The sequence below is a fragment of the Heteronotia binoei genome, chromosome 14 (genome assembly GCF_032191835.1).
Source record: "Heteronotia binoei isolate CCM8104 ecotype False Entrance Well chromosome 14, APGP_CSIRO_Hbin_v1, whole genome shotgun sequence".
Classification (NCBI taxonomy): Eukaryota; Metazoa; Chordata; class Lepidosauria; order Squamata; family Gekkonidae; genus Heteronotia; species Heteronotia binoei.
Window position 1 is genome coordinate 67,292,923 of NC_083236.1, and position 21,813 is coordinate 67,314,735.

The window sequence follows — 21,813 nt, forward strand, 5'->3', positions numbered from 1 at the left end:
CTCTCAGAAAGGGGAAGGAGGCGAGCACCTTAGAAATCAAGGAATATAGCTGCTGTTACTTCTAAAAATATTACCTGGGCAGAAGCATAATTAGCATATGCCAGAAGAATCAAGACAAGGATTCTGGAGGGTCAGTTCTACTCAAATGTACAGTTTCACACGAGAAATCCCAGATACAAGCCTTGTTCTGATACCCTTTATCAGTGAACCCACTGGATATACAAGGTAGCAAATGACCACCAAAACTATGCAGAGTTCTGTGTTGTCAATCCACAGGAAAAAGCAATGTATTTTCTCTTGGGCACCATCACAACTTCAAAGCTTGACTACAGCACTCTTTCCAGCATGGCAGAGCCTCCAAACTGAGAGGCGGGCTTTTATGACAGAATTTCCTGAGACTTACACCTTCTTAAAAAAAACCTGATTCCTGCTAACGCCTGGAATGGGGAAGAGCTAAGAAGAAAAGAGAGGCAATTTCCCCTGTGTGTTCTTTAACACCTACTTTTCCAGCTCCAGCTGGGTCTTCAGCTTCTTCTTAGCACCCATGGTGAGGGATTCAAATTTATTCAGGTCTTCTTCAGTAAGGCTCAAGAACTTGCCCATGAAAAAAGAAGCAAATATATTGCTATGCAATACCAAGATGTATGAAAGATGCATGCTGTCCATTATTTGGCTATGAAACAGAGTTGAGGACAACGTTAAATGTATGCAAACCCAGTCTAGAATGCTGATGATGCTCAGCGATGCTTACTTATTTGTCCCTGTCTTTTGCAAAGATGACAGAACTATGAAAAACAAGCGACATAACTGGGAAAGGAGAAAGAATTGCCCAGGACAGGACAAGACTTCTTAGCATGCATTACAGTATTGACTATAGTTACATACAAACTCCAGATTTCAAAATAGCTATGCATGGTCTATCTCGACCTCTTATTGAACGTTTATGGCAATTTACCATCCTTCACTGCTGAAACAGAAGCAATATGAAAATGCCAGCTAAGAAGGCACCAATATGGACAAAGAGCACAAAGGGTCTTCAGCGTTCTTAGCTGCATGACAATAGCCCTTGCTTCAAGGATTATCATAGAATACATCAAGTTGGAAGAGCAGGGTTAATGGCATGTTATGGACCTGCCCAGCAGAAACAGAAATATGTGCCTGCCATACCTAGCTGGCTTTTAAAATTTGCTTTTTTTAGCAGTTACTGCAGACGTATGTCCTTTCCTACATTGATCCTGCCACAGTAATTCTTCCCACCCACATATAAGCCCATCTCTGTTATCAAATTTCCTGGTTCTTCACATCAGATTATTCCATCACCACATATCAGCGCACTAACCTACTGGTAAAAAAACAAAAAAACCCTCTGAAAATGTGAATTTTATTGCTTCTTAATTTGAATTGCTCGAGTTTATTGCTTCTTAATGTAAAGAAAAATATCAGAAAGATAAAACCTCAACCTATTCCTTATTCAGTCTGTCACCATTTGGAGATAAGGGGTTTAAACAGTAAATAATTAACCCAGCAGAGGGCAGCCCAGACAAAAAACCCACAGACCAAAGTGACGATTAACTTTCCAATGCACTGGAGAATGATTGTGAATAAAGCCACTTAAGCAGAGAGTCATCTGAACAGAACACACATGTGGTCTTTGGAATGTTTTCCAGGCCATACACAGGACTGCTTTGCAGGGACCAGAGCTATGCACCCTCTGAAGCCTGCAACCGAGGAGCTTGTAAAACTGCTGCAGGGTCAGTCAGTGATGAACACCTGAAGCCAGCTTATGCTGAACCAGATCACCAGTCCATCAAGGTCAGCATGGTCTACTCAGACTGGCAGCGGCTCTCCAAGATCTCAGGCAGAAATCTTTCCCCTCGCCTACTGCCCAGATCCTTTAACTGGGAGTGCTGGGGGGTTGAACCTGAAACCTTCTGCATGTCAAGCTGATGCTCTAGCACTGAGCCCTGGCCCCGCCCGCCAAAAGTCACTTTTTACGAATGAGAAAAAGGAGAGGAGCCAACAAGGAAGAGAAATGCCAGCAGTGCACAAAAAGTGGCAAACCGCTCCAACTGGCTTCTTCAAAATAAGCCGCTAAGTGAAAGACACAGAACTCAAAACTGTTTGTAGAAGGATACAGGCTCTTATGGAGAGAGAGTGGTAATGTAATGTATGACTTCAAACAATGGATTAATCCAAACTAGATGAAAGAGTGCACCGGCGCATCCGCTCTGAGGCACAAAGCCTTTTCTTGCTGTTTGCACCCTCTGTGCTCTCAACAAGACAAAGAAAAACCCATTCCTTTTCCTAACAAGGACAGCACTCTACCTTCTCCATTGTGAGCTGTTTGAAAACTGGGTAGTACTTGTGCAAGCGCAGCTTCCGCAACCAGTCCAAAATCCCGTTTTGCTCCTGGGCCTGGGGGATCTGAGGACTGGGCGTCATTAACACAGGTGAAGTGTTCTCCAGCTGAGAGCGGCAGGCTAGCGAGGATCCAGCCCCACCTGAGTGTGAGCAGTGGGGAAGTGCAACTGGGGGAGCGTTCGGATGCTGGACGTGATGCTGGAGGTTGTTCTGCGAAGACTGGATGCCAGCTACACCACAGACAGGTCTGCAGAGGGAGGAAGAGGAATGGTTCTCGTTATCATTTGTGGAAATAAGCGGCATCCACATCCGCTTTTAATTACTGCAAGTTTCCCCCAAGGAAACAGAACCATCTCATCCCCATCAGTGCCCTGGGATCCAGAGTCACATCTTTCTGAAGCACCAGTGCAGCTGTGAAGGTTCAGAATGCTGGCAGGCAGGCACAGGGCTGGCACTTGCCCTAACTGCAAAATTTAAGATTTACTCACCTAGCCAAAGATATGCAAGAAAAGGGAAAGGGTGAGAGAATTACGACGCTATAGTGAACAACTGACCATCCACAGTTCTACCAACCTCACACTCATCTATGGAAACACCGGGCCTGATTTCAGCTCCCTCTCCCCACTTTTAGCTGCCTCTCCCCTGCCCCCACACACACTCCCCAACAAGATCAACTTAGAATCAAGGAATCATAGAGTTGGAAGGGATCTCCAGGGTCATCTAGTCCAACCCCCTGCACAATGCAGGAAACTCACAAACACCTCCCCCTAAATTCACAGGATCTTCATTGCTGTCAGAGGGCCATCTAGCCTCTGTCTGAAAACCTCCAAGGAAAGAGGTTGTAAGTTTACACAGAGCAGCATGCATAGAAAATGCTCCATGTGAATGGAAAACCCACATGGATTTTCAGTGGCATTTTACCACCTTCCACTTGAATTCGTTTCACAGAATTTCTTCTTGAAGCACTGCTGTGAAGTAAAATGCAACCAAGACAGATTCAGGTGGGGCAGCCATGTTGGTCTGAAGCAAGAGAACAAAGTTTGAGTCCAGCGGCACCTTTAAGTCCAACAAAGTTTTGTTCTGGGTATAAGTTTTCTGATGCATGTACACTTCTTCAGATACAATGACAAAAACACGCTGCGCAACTACACACCAATGACAAACTCTATAGCTTTCTCCGCATCCACGCACCAAACATATCTTACCTTCCAGAAGCGCCCAATGTAGTGCTTGCTTTATAAATGGAAGTGCTGCTGGGACCTTAAAAACAAGGAGATCAGAAATTTGGACAGGCACTGACTTGGCTGAAGCTGACTTGCACGTGTGTGCTTTTGGTGAGCGGGGAGAAAAAAGGTAATCTTTACACTCACTTGAACTCTGAAGCTGTTGGGAGTGAGACGAAGAGCTGAAAAACTTCTTGACATGATCATTTTTCCAGACGTGGGATGGTAACGATGCCAAATACCTGAAAAATGATTTCAACTACGTAATATTGTCTTTGCGTTTGGACCATAACGATCAAGTCAGGGTTAGGGGAAGAATCCCAGAGCAGAAATTTAAGCACACGCAGATGTGAACAAACCAACTACCTCATACAGTATCAAAACAGCAGCTAAATGCCCTGACACCGCCGCTGCTGCCGTAAGGCACAAAAGATATTGTAAGCTTCTTAACTGCACGTTCCTGCCACAAGTATCCCCCTAGCACATAAAACAGTCAACAAGAATCTGGCACTTTCTTGTTCCAGAAAACATGATTATGCACCATGCGGTGATCAGGGAAATGTGAAAATCATAAATATGACATATGGAGATGCTACTGCAGTTGGAGCCTCAAAACGTGTCCTGAATCCAGCGTTTTAAGAAGCTTGGATTCTAGTTCTGTTAAGGAACAGCAAACGCTGTATGGATCCAGCAGCTGATCCAGCAAAGATGGACCAATTAGTACTGGTCCCTGCAACTCCGGAAACCTTCCCCCCAACCACTAGTAAGTCAATGAGAGGCAAAGATCCAAGTGACTTTTTTCCATTACATTATTCCTGTCCGTATGAACTTCAAATAAGAAATTATCTAAGCATTAGTCCATTATTTGGATTTGGTAACCAAAAGCACCTACTTCCCGCTGCAGGCATGGCAAACCAATTACGCAGTTCTGCCAATTCTAGCAGAAGCTGATGAAAACTTGGACGTGGGCCGCTCTTGAGACCACTGCCTAACTCCCGCTAGAAGAAATTTCTCACTATGCCAGACTCATCTGTTCTTAAGGGCCCAGATGATATATCCAGCAGGGGTCTAAAAAGGCACAAAACCAGTCCTTGAGACAGGCTACAGTCTGCTTTTTCTGGAATTACAATGCGATTTCATGTTTCCACAGTCAATGTTGCTGGCCAGGAAACCCACCCTAGTGTTACTTTGACTACTATGGTTTGCAGAGTGCCAGCCATGCAATCAACAGGACCACCGGGCACCACCCAAAGGAGCCCTAGAACAATTGTTAGGGGATTACTCAAGGGTACGTGGCAGCAAGACAAGGACTGGCGGTGCTGCTGGGGATGAGCCTGGAAGATGCTAGACTATGTTATTCCCAGGGGCCAAAACACAGTTGATCTGTGCTCAACCGGGGGGGGGGGCGGGCGTAGAAAAGCCCAGCAGGAACTCATTTGCATATCAGGCCACACCACTTATATCACCATTGTTTCAGAAAGGGCTTTTTTGTAGAAAATCCCAAGAACTTATTTGCATATTAGGCCACACCCCCTGACGCCAAGTCAGCTGGAACTGCGTTCCTGCGCAAAAAAAAAAAGCACTGGTGTTGAATAACAAAACAAGGAAAATGTCATATTCAAGAAGGATGAAATCATTAATACATTTAAAAGGTTAATTTTATTACAATTCTGGCTTGTTTGGGGGGAGGGATTCACGGACTTACAAGCAAATGCAACAAAACTGCAGCCAGCACATCATGAAATTTGGCTGAAACAGTCCACCTCTTCTTTCTCTTTCCACCTTTTTTTTTGGGGGGGGGGGGGAGGAAATAGGTTTCTTAACACTTGCAATGCATACCTAAGGTCTGATTCTCGGTCCATGTGGTTTCTTTCCAAGTAAAATGAATCAGGACTGGCTAGGCAAGGAATGAATTTCTCCAAATTTTCTTCTGGATACAGCTGACATAACTAAGAAGAAATCAGAGGTGACAATGAAAGGCAAAGACTGAAAAGGACAAAAAGCAAAAAGAGACAATAGCAACACACTTACTGTGTGCACATAATTTATCAAGAAGGATCCTGCAGTTGTACATGTATGCATGAATCCCACCTACTCCCAACTGGGTCAGAGTGCTTTCAAAAAATCACACAAAAATCACTCTCAAGGAACACCATCTCTTTATTATTTTACCTTTGAAACAAATTCAGTCACTTCTGCAGACGACTTTGTTACCAATGTCACTGAAGAATCAGACCAGAATACCTTAAGGAAACGAGAAGAGCTATTTTAATACACTGCATCATGAACATCTGGAGCTGGTTTTGCTAATATGGATTTTCAATAATGTCCTCTCACTAACTATGTGAGAAACAGGATTTGGGGCCATCTTTGCTGCAATTCATTCCAAAACACACTGTTCTCAGCCTTCTCCCAAGGGTGGTCTCAGAGAAGGGCTATGGCCCAGTACAGGAGCTCATGTCTATGTGCAGAAGAGTCCCATTCAGCCACCTGCATCTTCTGCTACGGGTCTCAGGAACTGGGAGCCAGGAAAGAGCCTTCTCTGGTTGAGACCCTGGAGACTGCCACTGTCGGTCAGCTGGACCAATAACTGGACTTGGTATGAAGGCTGCTTCAGATGGTTAAGGGCAGAGTGGCATTCTGCAAGGCTGCAGCTACACTGCAGTGTAACAGAAGTAACTTTTTTTTCTCCCCTGCTATCACATGAACCACAACTTTGGTTGAATTTTAGTGCCAAGTGCGTCGCAAGCACTGCTCACAAGCTCTGTGCAATGCAATGGCAGAGCTTGAGGAACAAAAAAGAAAGAAACAGATACATTCCGCAGGCAATTTCTATAATTACAACCAGTGAGTATTTAAATGGTGGCTAATGAGTTTCCTCATGTCCTACACATTAAATCAGGGTGTCAAGCATACGGCCCAAGGGTCGAATCAGGCCCCCGAGCAACTGGCTCTTATCTGCTTCCTTCTCCCTCTCTCTTGCTTCCTTCTGCATCTCAACTTGCTTTGCAAGGCTTGCTCATTCGCATGGGAGCTACAGAGAAAAACCTCAATTTTCTCCATTGGTTGAGGCTCCTCCCTCTCCTGGTCCCCTGGGGAGAGAGGGAAAGAGCCAGAACTTCCTTTGCCCAGTTCCCTGGATCCCATGGGAGAGATACAAAGAAAACACCTTTAAGACCAACAAGGGCTAATGTTTTAAGCATGTTTTATTTTAAGAGTTTTTAAAAACCCTTTTAAAAGTTTATATCTTTGCTATCTAATCTTAAAGAGGTACACACATGGCCCAACCAGGCCCAACTAGGTCTTCGTCCCTCATAACAAATCAGTTTGACACCCCTGCATTAAATAGTTACCAAAGAGACTACTATCTGAGTAAACAGACACAATCTGTTAAAGGCTGCTGGGTCCCAGAATGCAATGTAGTTCCTGCAGATCACATCAGTTGATCTATGAAGACACAGGCAACTGAATGTGTGGATTTGTGCAAAGCACACTAAAGCCAAGAGCATCTGCTTTCCTCTTTCTGCACTTTCAATAAGCTATTAAGTGCTTTCATCACAAGTTGGTGGTTGACCAAACTGTAAATGAATTTCAAAGACAATGCGATGCACAAGAGAAGAGATTATTCAGCATCTGAACATTATTATGGGCTGGATCTAAAGGTGCCATTTCATGGTGGCATAATGTCACCGGGGTGGATTTTTGCTGATTCCAATTGCAGGCTCTTGCTTCACCCCTCATTATGTACCAGGGTCCCCTGAACAGCAGGATTTCACGAGATTCAGTCGTAGAGATGAGGAGGGACAGTGGCTCAGTGGTAAAGCATCTGCTTAGTAAGCAGAAGGTCCCAGGTTCAATTCCCGGCATCTTCAACTAAAAAGGGTCCAGGCAAATAGGTGTGAAAAACTTCAGCTTGAAATCCTGGAGAGCTGCTGCCAGTCTGAGTAGACAATACTGACTATGATGGACCGAGGGTCTGATTCAGTAGAAGGCAGCTTCATATGTTCTTTCTCCATGTTTTATTCCGGTTGTGGTAATTTGGACCCAAACCTATTTTTTTTAATTTGGAATTTATAGGAAAAGACTGCATTTTTGCTTAATAAAAAGGAGGGGGGGGGAGAAGAAGCAATATTTCCACATGACACTAGTATCAATGACAACCAAACACACACATTTTTCCAGCCCTGAGGATGCTGCCAAAAGCACTGGTGAGAAGAGAGAGTTTCAAAATACATTACGTAATTGAGGAATTTCCTCTTTCCCCGTATTTGTTACTCCAAAACCAAGAAACAAAGCAGACAGACAGTTTCTAGCTCTGCTTCTGACTTTGTTGATCATTTTCTTCCCACTCACATCAGAAGTGAACGATGCAATGGGAAGAACAAGCATGACTGGCAGAATTATACCTCCAAAGTTGCAAGAACTACAGTTCAGTTAAGTCAATCTCTTCTTATACCTCCAGACACTGGAAATCACAAGCCAAGGAGCCAGTGCCATGCACACTAAAGGGATACACATCTAAAGTCACAGGAGTATTCATTACAACCAGTTTAGTTTGCATACAGCACCTGTGGCCGCAGTTCCCATTGTCATGTTAACACAAGCCCCATGTGTCAATCATGTGGTATTCTGCTTAGGAAAGATGATCATGCGTGCAACTCTTTTGCAATGCTGCTGTAAGGCAGTCAACAAAAGCAGCCAAGCCTATGTATTAAGCCAAGTGAATAGTTGGAGAAGCACACTGATGGGACAGGGGCTGCTTCTATACTGGGCAATCCAAGGTCACGGAACTGCATCCTTCTCTTGTCCCATGTGAGCAGCACTAAGAAATAAGAGACTCATTTTGCAGCTGTAGCTTACACTGAAAATAAAGTGTATTCAATATATTGGAATGAATATTTGAAGGGAAGCCATTCAGAATCTCCACACGTGTTGTATTTTCTCTGCCTTTACACATCCCATCCACAGTAATGAGACATACTTTGAAGAGCCAAACATGTAGTCCAAGAACCATGGGAAATTGTTACCCTCTCTGTGTTTCCAAAGGCATAAATTCTCTGTTTCCCCAACGGTGTACCCAAGGGCACCGCAGTGCCTGTTGAAACCTTCCCCGGCACCCGCCATGTGTTTTGAGAAAGTGGGTGGAGCCAGCTGGGTTTTTTGCCCAGCAGGGCTTTTGACTGGCTGTGCAGATGTTAAAAAAACAGTTCTTTCTTAGCAGCTGTTGCTACTGCGCAAGGATCTTCACTGTGTGACTGAAGGTGAGCTGTGTGGAAGCAAGAAAATATTTTAAGCAATACGCTCATTTTAAAAAGGCATCCTGTTAAGCTGAATGTTCACCTGAAATGTTGAAGAGTTACTGTTAAGAGTCAGGGAAAACCTCACCGCCTGACATTTTGTGGTGCCTCTGCCTCTTGCAATGGCCATAATAAGGCTGCACCCAACCTCATGTCACAATTCAATAGATGCTCACAGACTCGAAAGGGTTGGGGACCCCTAGCAGAATGGGATACAAAACCCCATAGTACACGCCAACCACTTTCTTGGTCATGCAAGCAAAGGGAGTAGTTGTCAATCTTCCAACACATTTTCAATACAAATCACACTAGAACTCACAGGCATATCAGTGGCATGAGAGTAAATGACAGCAACAGTTCAAAAACAAGAACAGCTTTTTGCAATGGCTCCAAGGCTCTGACGAACAGGGCACAAGACTGAAACAGGCACTATAACTTGCTTTGAGAGAAAAAAAATCATGGGCGGATTTCCCGCGTGTTATGACAAAGTACTTTAGGAGGCAAACGTCTCAGGCACCCTCAATCCCACCCACACTGGAAATCCTTCCAACTTACCTCAAAGGAATATTCCATGTTCCTATCATTCTTCGTATGCAATAATCCCTTTAGTTCCACTTTTTCAACACTCACTGTTAGAAACGAAATAATAAGACAGTGTATCAATAGCACATTCCCTTAAGAGGCTCAGCGGTCCTATACTGTATTTCAGGGGTGGCCAATGGTAACTCTCCAGATGTTTTTTGCCTACAACTCCCATCAGCCCAAGCTAGCATGGCCAATGGCTGGGGCTGATGGGAGTTGTAGGCAAAAAACATCTGGAGAGCTACCGTTGGCCACCCCTGCTGCATTTGATCTGGTGTGTGTTTGGTGGTTTCAAATCAAGCATGGCCCAAAAGGTAGTTAACAAAGGTTTAGGAGCAGCAGACTAGGAAGAAAATGTCATACCAGCAATAAAATCTATCACCTCCTTGCTCACAGGACTACTTTTCTATTCAGAATTTATATTACCTAGACCTACAGCTTGGAAACACTGCACATTGTTAAGAACCGTGTCCTCACTCCTGGACACAACACAGCAGCAATTATTGTGTTTGCAGAGTGAGCTTACCATCCTAAGCTGCAATGGGTTGGATTCGACCATTTTCCCCCCAACCCTAAACCTTTGACTATTCCAAAAGGCTACGCTGGTGGATCATGGGTTCTGCACAGATGAAAGCATTGCTTGCAACTTGCAGGAACACCTCTACCAGCTCCACAGCACCATTACAGATCATGTGGAAATGTTTTTGGCCATACCATACAATTGTGCTTAAGATTTCCCCCCCTCCATAACCACGAGGAATGGAGTTTCACAGAGAGGGAAGGGTTTTTATAGTTTTATATAATCTTTGCCACCCAACTATATCTTTCAGCCGTCTGCTGTGCACTGATTGAGCCACTGCCTTTAACTTCAGATGATACTGGGAAGAGGCATTTCCTGGTTCACAGTTCCTAAACAGGCTTCTATGGGGGCTCCTTGCCTTTTCCTCTAAGGAATTAGGTTACTACAAAGCAGAGTGTACTCCTCCATTGCCATGCAGATGCAGAATGGGAACTAAATTGCCTCGTGTATTTTAAAAAGCCAAGACAGAAAAGGACAGTTGTCAAAACATAAAAGGGGGGACATATATACATTAGCCTGAACAGTGGCTATCGACTTGTCCTCTACCGTGTGTGAAAGAGTCAAGTATCTTCTTGCACTTCCAGACACCAGAAATCACATTATTACCGTAACTCAAAGGTGCTTGTCATTCAGCCCTGAGATGGCTTGGCTGTTTTTTCAGAACTCTGTGAATGACCTGCAAGCTAAAGAGGTGCACCCCGCCCCCCCGCCCCCGCTGCATTTTAAGCCCTAACTCACATTCACTGTTCTTTTCTGACACAGCAACTAGCCAGGAAGGACTCCTTTGGCCAAGCAGACAGCCACAAACGGCTCTCGGCAGACCTACCAAATGTCTGCGAAATTCAATCACAACCAGAACTGGGCTAGGATAGCTCATACAGAACTCGTCAAGAACGCCACCAAAGTACCAAAAAGGAAAGATCTGAGGAACTCTTTGAAGCTTGAAACAGAAAGCCATTATTAACCATGGCTAATAATGACAGAAAGCTACTTTAAAGCACAGTTGTTGGTTGGTATAGCGCTAGAATTGTGAGCACCCTGAAGCAAGAGTGGCAGAGTTTTAAATGGTTTGGAAGATGCTCAGCCTTGCACTGGCACTGAACTGGAGCCCAGAAATGTTCCAAACAGACTTTCCAAAAAGGAAACATCACTCACAATGGATTGTTCCCTTTTGCAGGAACATTCAAAGAACTACACAGCCTATCAAAGCCCTGATATAACCAGCTCTTACTCACAGGGTAACCCCCTTTACAATTGAGGCATACTGAAATGATCATTAGGGGAAGAAAAAAGGCAAGCTGGGTAACACAGACAATTTTAAAAAAACTATTATATATTCTAAAGGTTTTGAACAGACATAAAACACTCAGCTTTAAAAATGGAAGCACCTTACCAAAATGTAAGAGTTCTTAACGTGCTGGAAATATGCCAACAGGCAAAACCAAAAAGCTATACATAAAACTACCCATGTTTGCACAATGAATATGTGCTGCATTAAGGCTCTCTCCCTCTGTTTCTTTTTGCCTAACACACTCTTTTTCTACCTAGTAAATACCACATACTAAAGTCCCAGAAATGGAAAACCCCTTTTTGTTGATCTGATCCTTACACAAAGACTGGCCAAACCCACGCAGCTGTCACTGAAGCGGCCTCTAAGCAGCCAAGATTATGGCAGTAAAATGAGAACTCAACTACAGTAATGTCCAGCGCCATCAAATGCTTTCACGTTACCGCAGATATTTTCATATTTATCTTCCTCTAAGAAATTAACAAAGGATGAACCCATAAGGACTCACACACATGCCTGGATGTTCAGTAAGCAGTTGTTTTTTTAAAAAAGAAAATGCATAGACAGTGGCATGGTTATCTACAGAAAGAAATCCTAAAGTAAATTTACTTAACGTATTTTATCCCAACTTTCCCTATCAACAGGCTTATAGCCTATAAACAACGCCATAAAAACACACAATCTTGTAATAAAACCCAGAATCCCTCAACTTCCAGGAGCCATAAATCAACCCCCATTTGAAAGCCCCGGTAAACACCACCACCTCATAGCTCTTCTTCAGCAATGGAAGAAATGACACCGTCCTCTATGACAGAAGCCTAATGGAAGAGAAGACTCTTCCCCCCCATAACAGCTTTTAAGTGCTACACACGGTGATGTGGGGAAGACAACTTTCAAAACGTAAAGTCTTCTGATGCTATCCTCTTCCAGGGAAAAATTTCCACCCTGAAGACATAAATGTCGCCTGTTTAGCTATAGCTGATGTCTTCACAACAGCCCTGGCATGTTAAATGGGTGAACGTGGGGTGTGAAGCATGGACAAACCCAGCACGTGAGATGGTCCAGGCTTGCACATCGTGCATTTGCCACCTTCTGTTAACATTACCTGACAAAGGGAGTTCTGGCTCTTGAAAGCTCATACCTCCAAAATCTTGTTGGTCTCTAGACTCAAATCTAGCTGTTCTACTGCAGCCCAATGCAGCAGCCCTCAGAAACAGTAATAATAATTTTGCTAACATGACTTAAGGGAGCCCATGGCACAGAGCAGAAAGCTGTAGTACCAGTCTAAGCTCTGCTCATGATCTGAGTTTGATCCCGGTGGAAGCTGGGTTCAGGTAGCTGACTCAAGGTTGACTCAGCCTTCCATCCTTCTGAGGTCGGAAAAACGAGTACTCAGCTTGCTGGGGGTAAAGTGTAGATGACTGGGGAAGGCAGTGGCAAATCACCTCGTAAAAAGTCTGCCAAGAAAACAGGGGACTATCTTTACCTTCAACATGACTTAGACCCAGAAAAGCCACATTACCGACTCCATGCTAGCCAATGCCACTGAGACACCAATCCAGTCCAGAGCAGAAGAAGACCAAAAGCACCAGCCAGCCCCATGCTTGGGGTGGGGGTGGGGATTTCAAGCAAACTGGCTTCAACATGAAACAGCTGAGGCCTGGTTCAACAGCTCTAGGCTCACCTGCCTTATCTTGCAACAACAACAACAACAACAACTTTTATTTGTATCCCGCCCTCCCCGCTGGAGCAGGCTCAGGGCGGCTAACAACATGATTCATACACTGATTATACAAAATTAAATAAAACTACATTTAACAGTTTAATTAAAATTCTGGTTAAATTTTAAAATTAATAAAAAGTGCTAATGCTATGTTTACTTTTATGATGGCGGTTTTCTTAACAATTTCCTTCTTCTTCAGCGAAAGCCAATTGGAAGAGGATGGTCTTACAGGCCCTGCGGAACTGTTCAAAGTCCCGCAGGGCCCGTATTTCCTCTGGAAGTTGGTTCCATAGGCTTGGAGCCATAGAGGAGAAAGCCCGGTTACGGGTGCTTTGCAGCTTCACCTCTTTCGGTCCGGGAATGGTCAACAGGTTTTTCCCGGCCGACCTCAGTGCTCTCTGGGGTTCATATGGGGAGAGACGGTCCCTAAGGTAGGCAGGTCCTCGACCATATAGGGCTTTAAAGGTAATGACCAGCACTTTGTAACGAACCCGGTATACAACTGGCAACCAGTGCAGTCCGCGTAGCCCAGGCTGTATGTGGTCCCACTTGGGGAGCCCCAACAGCAGTCTAGCCGCCGCGTTCTGCACCAGCTGCAGCTTCCGGGTTCGGTACAGAGGCAGCCCCATGTAGAGGGCATTACAGTAATCCAGTCTCGAGGTGACCGTTGCATGAATCACCGTTGCCAGATCTTGACGCTCTAGGAAGGGAGCCAGCTGCTTTGCCCGCCTTAGATGGAAAAAGGCTGACTTGGCAGTGGCTGCAATCTGGGCCTCCATTGATAGTGAAGGCTCCAGTAAGACTCCCAGGCTCCTGACCCGGTACGCCGCTTTCAGCGGCGCCCCGTCGAAGACTGGGAGAGGTATTTCCCCTCCCCGAGCGCCCCGACCTAGGCAAAGGACTTCTGTCTTCACTGGATTCAGTTTCAGCCCACTCCGCCTCAGCCAGGTTGCCATAGCCTGCAGAGCCCGGTCTAAGTTCTCTGGGACGCAGTCAGGCCGGCCGTCCATTAGCAGGTAGAGTTGGGTGTCATCTGCATATTGATGGCACCCAAGCTCATGTCTCCTAGCAATCTGGGCAAGGGGGCGCATATAGATATTGAATAACATTGGTGAAAGAACTGCCCCCTGAGGCACTCCACAATCCAGTGTGCGCCTCTGGGACCGCTCGCCCCCAATTGCCACCCTTTGTCCCCGATCCTCAAGGAAGGAGGAAAGCCATTGAAAGGGCCAAAGATTCATTGCTGCCATTTTCAAACAAATGTTCCTGTAACTTTCTTTACTGCCACCTACAAATAAGGGAAGAGCTTTTACATATTCAGGCGACTTGTCAAGTACGCAGATGAATCTGAAAAAGGAAAAAGCCCCCCCCCTCCCCGGACTGGCCCAGAGAAGACAGAGTATGCCTACAGTATTGGAGGCATGAAACATGGAAGGCAGCTGAACATTAACAGGAAAGGAAAACCACGGGGTGTATGTGTGTGTGTGTAGAGAGAATTGGCCAGGTATGAACTGTTCCTAGTCTGCTACGGCAAAAGGATTACAGTGAACCACTGGAGTCTCCCATGTCCATCCACAGCCAGGTGGCATTGGGTGTGGCCAGGAGTGCTTTTGACCAGCTTGCACTAGTTTACCACCAGCAGCTATTTCTGCAGAAGACAGAACCGGCGTCTACAGCCACACATGCTTTTCTAACATCCAGTTTGGATTGATGAAAAATGTTCTGCACTGGGCTTCCTTTGAAGACTGCCCAGAAACTTCAGCTGGCACAGAAAGCAACAACTCGAATGTTAAGTGGGGCTCACTACAGTGAGTACATACCAATTCTATACTAAATCCACTTGCTTCCAGTTACAAAATGCAGGTTGGGTCCAAAATACCCAAAAGACTGCTTCCACTCCCATGTGTGCACCAATGCTCTGTGTTACGTTTACTGGAGACTTGCATGAAGGCCTTTTCTGAAGCCATCTCTAAATTTTGGAACTCCCTTCATCCGGGCATGTGTCTGGGCCCCTCACTACAAGCCTTCCAGTAAAAACTAGAGACTACTCAAAGCTCCTCCAAATTGGGGGGGGGGGAGAGTTTTTACTCCTGAGTTCAGTCTATTTTAAAATTGCTATTATGACCACATTTTACATTTCTCTTCTTTTGTGAACCATCATGAGAAAATGTTAAGGAAAGGAAGCATAGAAACCGTTCAAACAGAAACATGCATAATTCATAGTGAATGCTTCTCTGGGCTTAGAATATAGCTGGCATTACTAAGCCATCCACAAGGGCTCAGAGAACACTCTACGTGAAAAGAACACACACAAGATAGCCACCCACAACCACCATTTAGATAAATGCTCAACTAAACTTTCTACCACACAACCACCTATGTTCTAAATCATTAAATATTAAGAGATGGCACAGAAACCTTTAGACCTAAACTTTACTCCATTTAATACTCAGCACACAAGTGACACAAGATTCTTCTGACACACATTAACTCACCCCACAAACAGCCCTGCACGCTGCTCAAAGCAAAAGTCATTCTGTCTCCTTGGAGATGTTGCAGAACCAGGTAAAGAAGGAGGCGGAGAGTGGAGACTCTCATTGGGAAAAGTAAGCAGTGCTCCTAATAAGTCTTTCCTTTTCCTTACGTGAACACTGGAGAAGATGCATGCTAACCACCAGTGTTCCCTCTAAGCTGAGTTAGCTCACAGATTTTTAGCCTCCAGCTCACACATTTTTGTCTTAGCGCAGGAAGGATGACCCCAGAGCACACTAATTTACACAGGAGCTCACAACTTTAATGTATTTATTTTATTTATTTATTTTATGATTTATATCCCGCCCTTCCCAACAAGTGGCTCAGGGCGGCTCACAACATAAGAATTTGACATAAATAGAATTTAAGCATAAAAACAGTTAAAATAATTAATACATTTAAAATTTTAAGACATTTAAACCATTTAAAACATTAGGGACAGCAGACATCTAGTGTAACTACACTCAGTTTCTTGTACCAGCTAGTCATAGGCCAACTGGAAGAGGGTTGTCTTACAGGCCCTGCGGAACTGGGCAAGGTCCCGCAGGGCCCTCACCTCTTCCGGCAGCTGGTTCCACCAGGAGGGGGCCGTAACAGAAAAGGCCCGGTCCCTTGTAGATTTTAAGTGGGCTTCTTTTGCCCGCTTAAAATCGGGCTTCTAATGCCAGTAACTCATAAAGTAACATTTTTGCTCACAAGACTGCAGCTTAGAGGGAACACTGACAACTGCCTAATACAACCACTCAAGCCAAACTGTTCAATTTACCAGAAACACACTCAAGGTTTTGTAGAATTCTTCATATTCTTTGCTTGGTGTTCCTGTCATCAATGCTACCTTTTTCTCTGGATGCTTCTTAGAAATTTACTTGCGGAGTACAGTTGAACTGGAGACAGAGTTTCAAAGCTCTCTGGGGAAAACTTCTGGCTATTCTCTTTCCTTCCCTCCCTGCCCCGTTGACTTATGAGTGTCTCAGAGAGAGACCAAGAGCCTCAAAAGACTAACACAATAATTGCTAAAGAACATAAGAGAATATGGACCTCTGCTCCATATTTTTATCTAACCCCCTCTTGAAGCTGGTTGTGCTTGTAGCCACCACCACCTCCTGTGGTAGTGAATTCCACATGTTAATCACCCTTTGGGTGAAGTACTTCCTTCTATCCGTTTTAACCCGACTGCTCAGCAATTTCATTGAATGCCCATGAGTTCTTGTATTGTGAGAAAGGGAGAAAAGGACTTCTTTCTCTACTTTCTCCATCCCATGCATAATCTTGTAAACCTCTATCATGTCACCCCACAGTTGACGTTTCTCCAAGCCAAAGAGCCCCAAGCGTTTTAACCTTTCTTCATAGGGAAAGTGTTCCAAACCTTTAAGCATTCTAGTTGCCCTTTTCTGGACTTTTTCCAGTGCTATAATATCTTTTTTGAGGTGCGGTGACCAGAATTGAACACAGTATTCCAAATGAGACTGCACCATCGATTTATACAGGGGCATTATGATACTGGATGATTTGTTTTCAGTTCCCTTCCTAATAATTCCCAGCATGGCGTTGGCCTTTTTTATTGCAATCGCACACTGTCTTGACATTTTCAGTGAGTTATCTACCACGACCCCAAGATCTCTCTCTTGGTCAGTCTCTGCCAGTTCACAACCCATCAACTTGTATTTGTAGCTGGGTTTCTTGGCCCCAATGTGCATTACTTTGCACTTGGCCACACTGAACCTCATCTGCCACTTTGACGCCCACTCACCCAGCCTCAACAGATCCCTTTGGAATGCCTCACAATCCTCTCTGGCTCTCACCACCCTGAACAATTTAGTGCATTCTGCAAACTTGGCCACTTCACTGCTTACTCCCAACTCCAGATCATTAATGAGCAACTTAAAGAGCATGGGACCCAGTACTGAGCCATGCGGCACCCCACTGCTCACCATCCTCCACTGTGAAGACTGCCCATTTATACTCACTCTCTGCTTCCTATTATTTAGCCAGTTTTTGATCCACAAGAGGACCTGTCCTTTTACTCCATGACTCTCGAGCTTACTAAGGAGCCTTTGATGAGGAACTTTGTCAAAAGCTTTCTGAAAGTCAAGCAGAATGATAACTGTCCCCAAATATTTGTAAAATGTTGTCAATATGTGTCTATTGTGCAGTAGGCAGGGTGGAAGATCACATCTGAACAGAAAGACTAGGACCGATTTCGCACTCAGCTTACCCCGATGGACTGTTAATCTGAGACTAAGTGAGAAAGGCAGACTGTAAACACATTAAACAAGTGAAAAGATTCAAATTCTAGACACCGTGGCACGGTACAGTAGAAACAGCAACAGCTAAGCAAGGCAGAGAAGAGAATTCTGAGGAGTTGCCACTGAACAGTTACTTGGAATCTGGGCTGAAGGGGGAAATGTCACTTTTCTCCCAAAATAAAACCTCTGGATCCATTAAGGCTTTTTTTCTTTTCTTTTTTTAAACAGAATGATAACAATACTCAGAGAAGAAACATATGGAAAGCTCAGTATTTTTAGTTGAGTTTTCTCCACTTCCAACCCATATTATTACCATGCTTTCATTTGATTGGTTCCCCAGCTTGGATCATTTTATTTTCAGACTGTGAATAATGCTTTCATGTGCTTCCAAAAACAGGATCTAGATTAAAAGAAAACCTTGGTTTCATTTCCTTTCATTCTTAAAAAAAGTTAAAAAATAAAAACAAAAGTATGAATTCAATGACCAAAGAGCAGAGCAGTCAGCGTTTTAGTTTGCCACAAAGCCCCGGTTAATAACTATTCCAGAACTTTATTAGTATACTGAAGGGGGGGGGGGGGAGAGAGCTCAGAGATTTAAATCGGGAATGACTCATATTTGGAACTGGAAATCCTAAAAACCAGATGAATATGCTTTTTGCCCAAAACAGCTGAATAAAATATACCATGTTTTGATGCTAGAAGCTAAAGAGATGAAGTTTCTGAATAATAGCGCTGTGTCTCATGCTAACAACATACCTATTCTACAGAAAGATCTTTTTAAAGAGCAGATTTTAACAAACTAACGTGAGAACAATATATGCAGTGCTGTGTGTCTGTTCTAGGCATTAACAATAAGTCTGGGAAAAACATGCCGACTGTTATGCTCAACATGTTGCTCATGCAAAGGTTTACTCCAGATGCACTATGCTTGAGCTATGAAATCAGGCAGAAAGATGTAGTTTTTAAAAAGAGGTCAAGCAACAGAGTTGACAATGGAAGCCTAAGCAAGTAACTTTAACTTACTGATAACACTCCTAACTAGCTTTAAAAGTGTTTTTAAAGTTTCTTGTCTGCACTAAACAAAAAACAAAACATGAATCCTGAAAAAAATATGAACAGTTCAGAAGTGAATTCACAACCTGAAAATTTAAAAAAAAAAGGCATTCTGGATAGTGTCGGGTGAGTAGCTGTGTTGCACTGAATCAGCAGAACAGAAAAAAAAATTGAGTTCAGTGGCACCTTTAAGACCAATAAAGTTTTATTCCGGGTACAAGCTTCTGTGTGCACACACTCTTCAGATATGAACTTCAGAGGAAGTGTGTGTGCACACAAAAGTTTATTCCCAGAATAAAACTCTGTTGGTCTTAAAGGTGCCACTGGACTCAAACTTCATTATTCTGGATAGTGGGGAAGTTTAGAACCTGATCCTTTGGCAGAGCAAGCTGCAACCAGAAAGAGACTATGGCTAACTATGAAAATAATATTTTGCATATTTTTCCTAAAGAGGTATTTTTGCCTTGCTTGTTACACAGAGTCTACAAGCACAACATGTAGGCCTGCAAGGTTTACTCGAACTGTAAAGCAAGGAACGTCTGTATGGGGTGGGGGTAGGGAGAGAGAAATTACAACTGTGGAGTGTTTGCAGTTAATAGCCATCTGCTGTCTTTGCATGCAACCAGTCACTTGGTGTGGCCTTATTTAGGGTGCAGTGCACAGTTCTAGCCAACAAGCCATCTCAGGAGAAATATCCCAAGTACTGTAAACAGTACACATAAGGGGGAACTATAACTGTTAAGGGATGTAAGAATGGCCAGGGCTGATTAGTACAGAAAAAAGAAAAGATAAGAGGTTATGAATGGGGAAGAGAGATTCCACACACAAAGAATGATAGATGTCTAACAAAACAGTGATGTGGGGTAGAAAATTTTCCACCCCATGCATGAAAATACAGGCTGTCTAAAGTCGTCAGGGCTGTTGTGCTGCACACCAATCATGCTTAGGTGAAGCTAGATGTGGAAGATCCCACTCTTTGTCCATGGTGTATTTGCCTTCTTCTGCCAACATGATTTTAAATCAGAAAATTCTCCTGCAACTAAAAGGTCCTAGTTCAGCCTGATATGTTTGGTGTCTATGTGCAGGGATTCCCCCACCCCACGGGGAGCCAAATAATCTCTACACACACACACCCCCATTTGCATATGCAGTCCAAACCTAAAACAACCAGCCAAACAGTGCAATGACAGCCACTGCTTGAGATGGCTTTAAAAGCAGACTGGGCCAATTCATGAAGGAAGAAGTGAGCAGTGTTTATTTCACAAACAGGCCCTTGACAGAATCCGTCAGTTCAGGACCTGAAGCAGAGGCAGTGAGTCGCAGTGAGTCTGCGGGCAGGCCTCTGATGCCACATGGGAGCAAACTCGCGGATGGGTCAGTGGGATTACAATGTATCGGCAGCTGCTGGGCCAGCATGCTTTGGACAACTGTCTGATGATGGAATGGGAGATCAGATGGCAGTTTGAAAAATCGTCGTGCAGAGAAACGTCTATGGCTCAAGCTGGAGACTTGTAATTCCAGAAACAAGATGGTACAAGAGCCACGTTAAGATCATGAGCAGAGGCGAGTGCCTCCTTGCCCGCAGGTCAGGATGACTGTGATGTTAGGGATGCATTTAGATGGCCCCCCGGAATTCCTTACTACGTCCCACATTTAAAGCAAGAATATGAATGCAAATACAAGGAGCCTATTTTAAGCATTGTAGTACTCCACACGAGTATCCAGCCAGCCTCTCCAGTGGGATTACGCTCATCAAATCAAGAAGTCTGGCAAGTGTTGCAAAACCTTTCTCTTGGAGCTGGTACAGAAGATGATAATTTATTAACTGTTACAGTAAATTCCAGTTACAGTTTAAATGTAATATTACATGAATGTGTCTTTTAATCTTCGAGATGAGACAGAGGAAGTATTTTAAATACTCAAGACTTCAGCAAATGACAGCAACGCATCCCGGAACTTTGTCAGCTAAAGTGTTGTTTTCCTTTTCAGGATTTTTAAACATTTTTTCCCTAAAAATATCTTTTTAACTTATTTGAACACCTGCATAAACAAATTCTAGGCTTAGCAAAAAAAAAAAGATTAATCACTCATGCTCTGCTTTAAATAAAAAGTGCAAGGGAAAAGATGCAGGATTTAGAGCAAGAACAGCTAATACATCTGGGAAGCCTACGATACCTTTGTTCCTTATTTCTTTACAGCTTCCAAGAATTAGGACCACACACAACTGCAAGAAAGTCAACACAAGTTACTACCCCACAAATCAATTTGCTGGATCATCCACATGTAAGTATTTGTGGCCAGCAACAGCCTGAAAGAACAAACCAACTTTCCACACTTTACAAAGGTTTCCTGCACAACTGCCTCAAGATAGTCCCCCTACTGGATGGAAGAACTACTTTGAACATCTGTCCTAAGCAGTAAACTGCTGCCTTCCAGAAATCAAATGGATGCCAAACCACTCCAGATTCTAGCCCTCTGGTCTCTCTTTCGCCAGGACCTCTTCTCAAGAACTTTAAATAGCAAACAATTATAAAGCCAGGTTTGAAGGGAAAGGAAGATGAACATCAGCAACGTATCTTCCATAGACCATTCAGCACGCATTGCACAGAAAATCTGCCACAAGACCTATAGATATTGGCTCCCAACAAGGAACACCTGCCTACATGCTATCCAGGTGCTGGCAGACCTTATGCCACTGCTGTATCGGAGCACTATATCACCTTGGATCATCCAAGAGCACAACACACAAATAGTCTCTTGAAATTATCTTTATGATTTATATGACTGCCTTTCAGCTGTCCATGCAAATTATGTAATTTCATCAGTGCTGCCCCTTCAAGTTAATGTTAAAAATAGCACAGGCATGATACACTGATGAAATGGATCCACTCAGTGCAGTGAGGTAATGCCATAAATCAATGGCCTTTC

General features: G+C 43.9%; 1 protein-coding gene across 2 annotated transcripts in view; it reads right to left on the reverse strand.

Annotated features, from left to right (window-relative positions):
* The window catches only part of ZCCHC14 (zinc finger CCHC-type containing 14), a 43,152-nt gene that overhangs the window by 8,614 nt on the left and 12,725 nt on the right, over positions 1 to 21,813 (reverse strand). For both annotated transcript variants that reach the window (XR_009556183.1, XM_060253780.1), the window contains exons 3-9: positions 9,437 to 9,510; positions 5,757 to 5,828; positions 5,424 to 5,533; positions 3,732 to 3,826; positions 3,567 to 3,621; positions 2,326 to 2,608; positions 503 to 594 (exon numbers count right to left, since the gene is read on the reverse strand). Coding sequence is in view for 1 of the 2 variants with exons in the window: in XM_060253780.1 (XP_060109763.1) it covers positions 503 to 594; positions 2,326 to 2,608; positions 3,567 to 3,621; positions 3,732 to 3,826; positions 5,424 to 5,533; positions 5,757 to 5,828; positions 9,437 to 9,510 (781 nt within the window). In the remaining variant the exon portion in view is untranslated. The remainder of the gene's footprint in view (positions 1 to 502; positions 595 to 2,325; positions 2,609 to 3,566; positions 3,622 to 3,731; positions 3,827 to 5,423; positions 5,534 to 5,756; positions 5,829 to 9,436; positions 9,511 to 21,813) is intronic.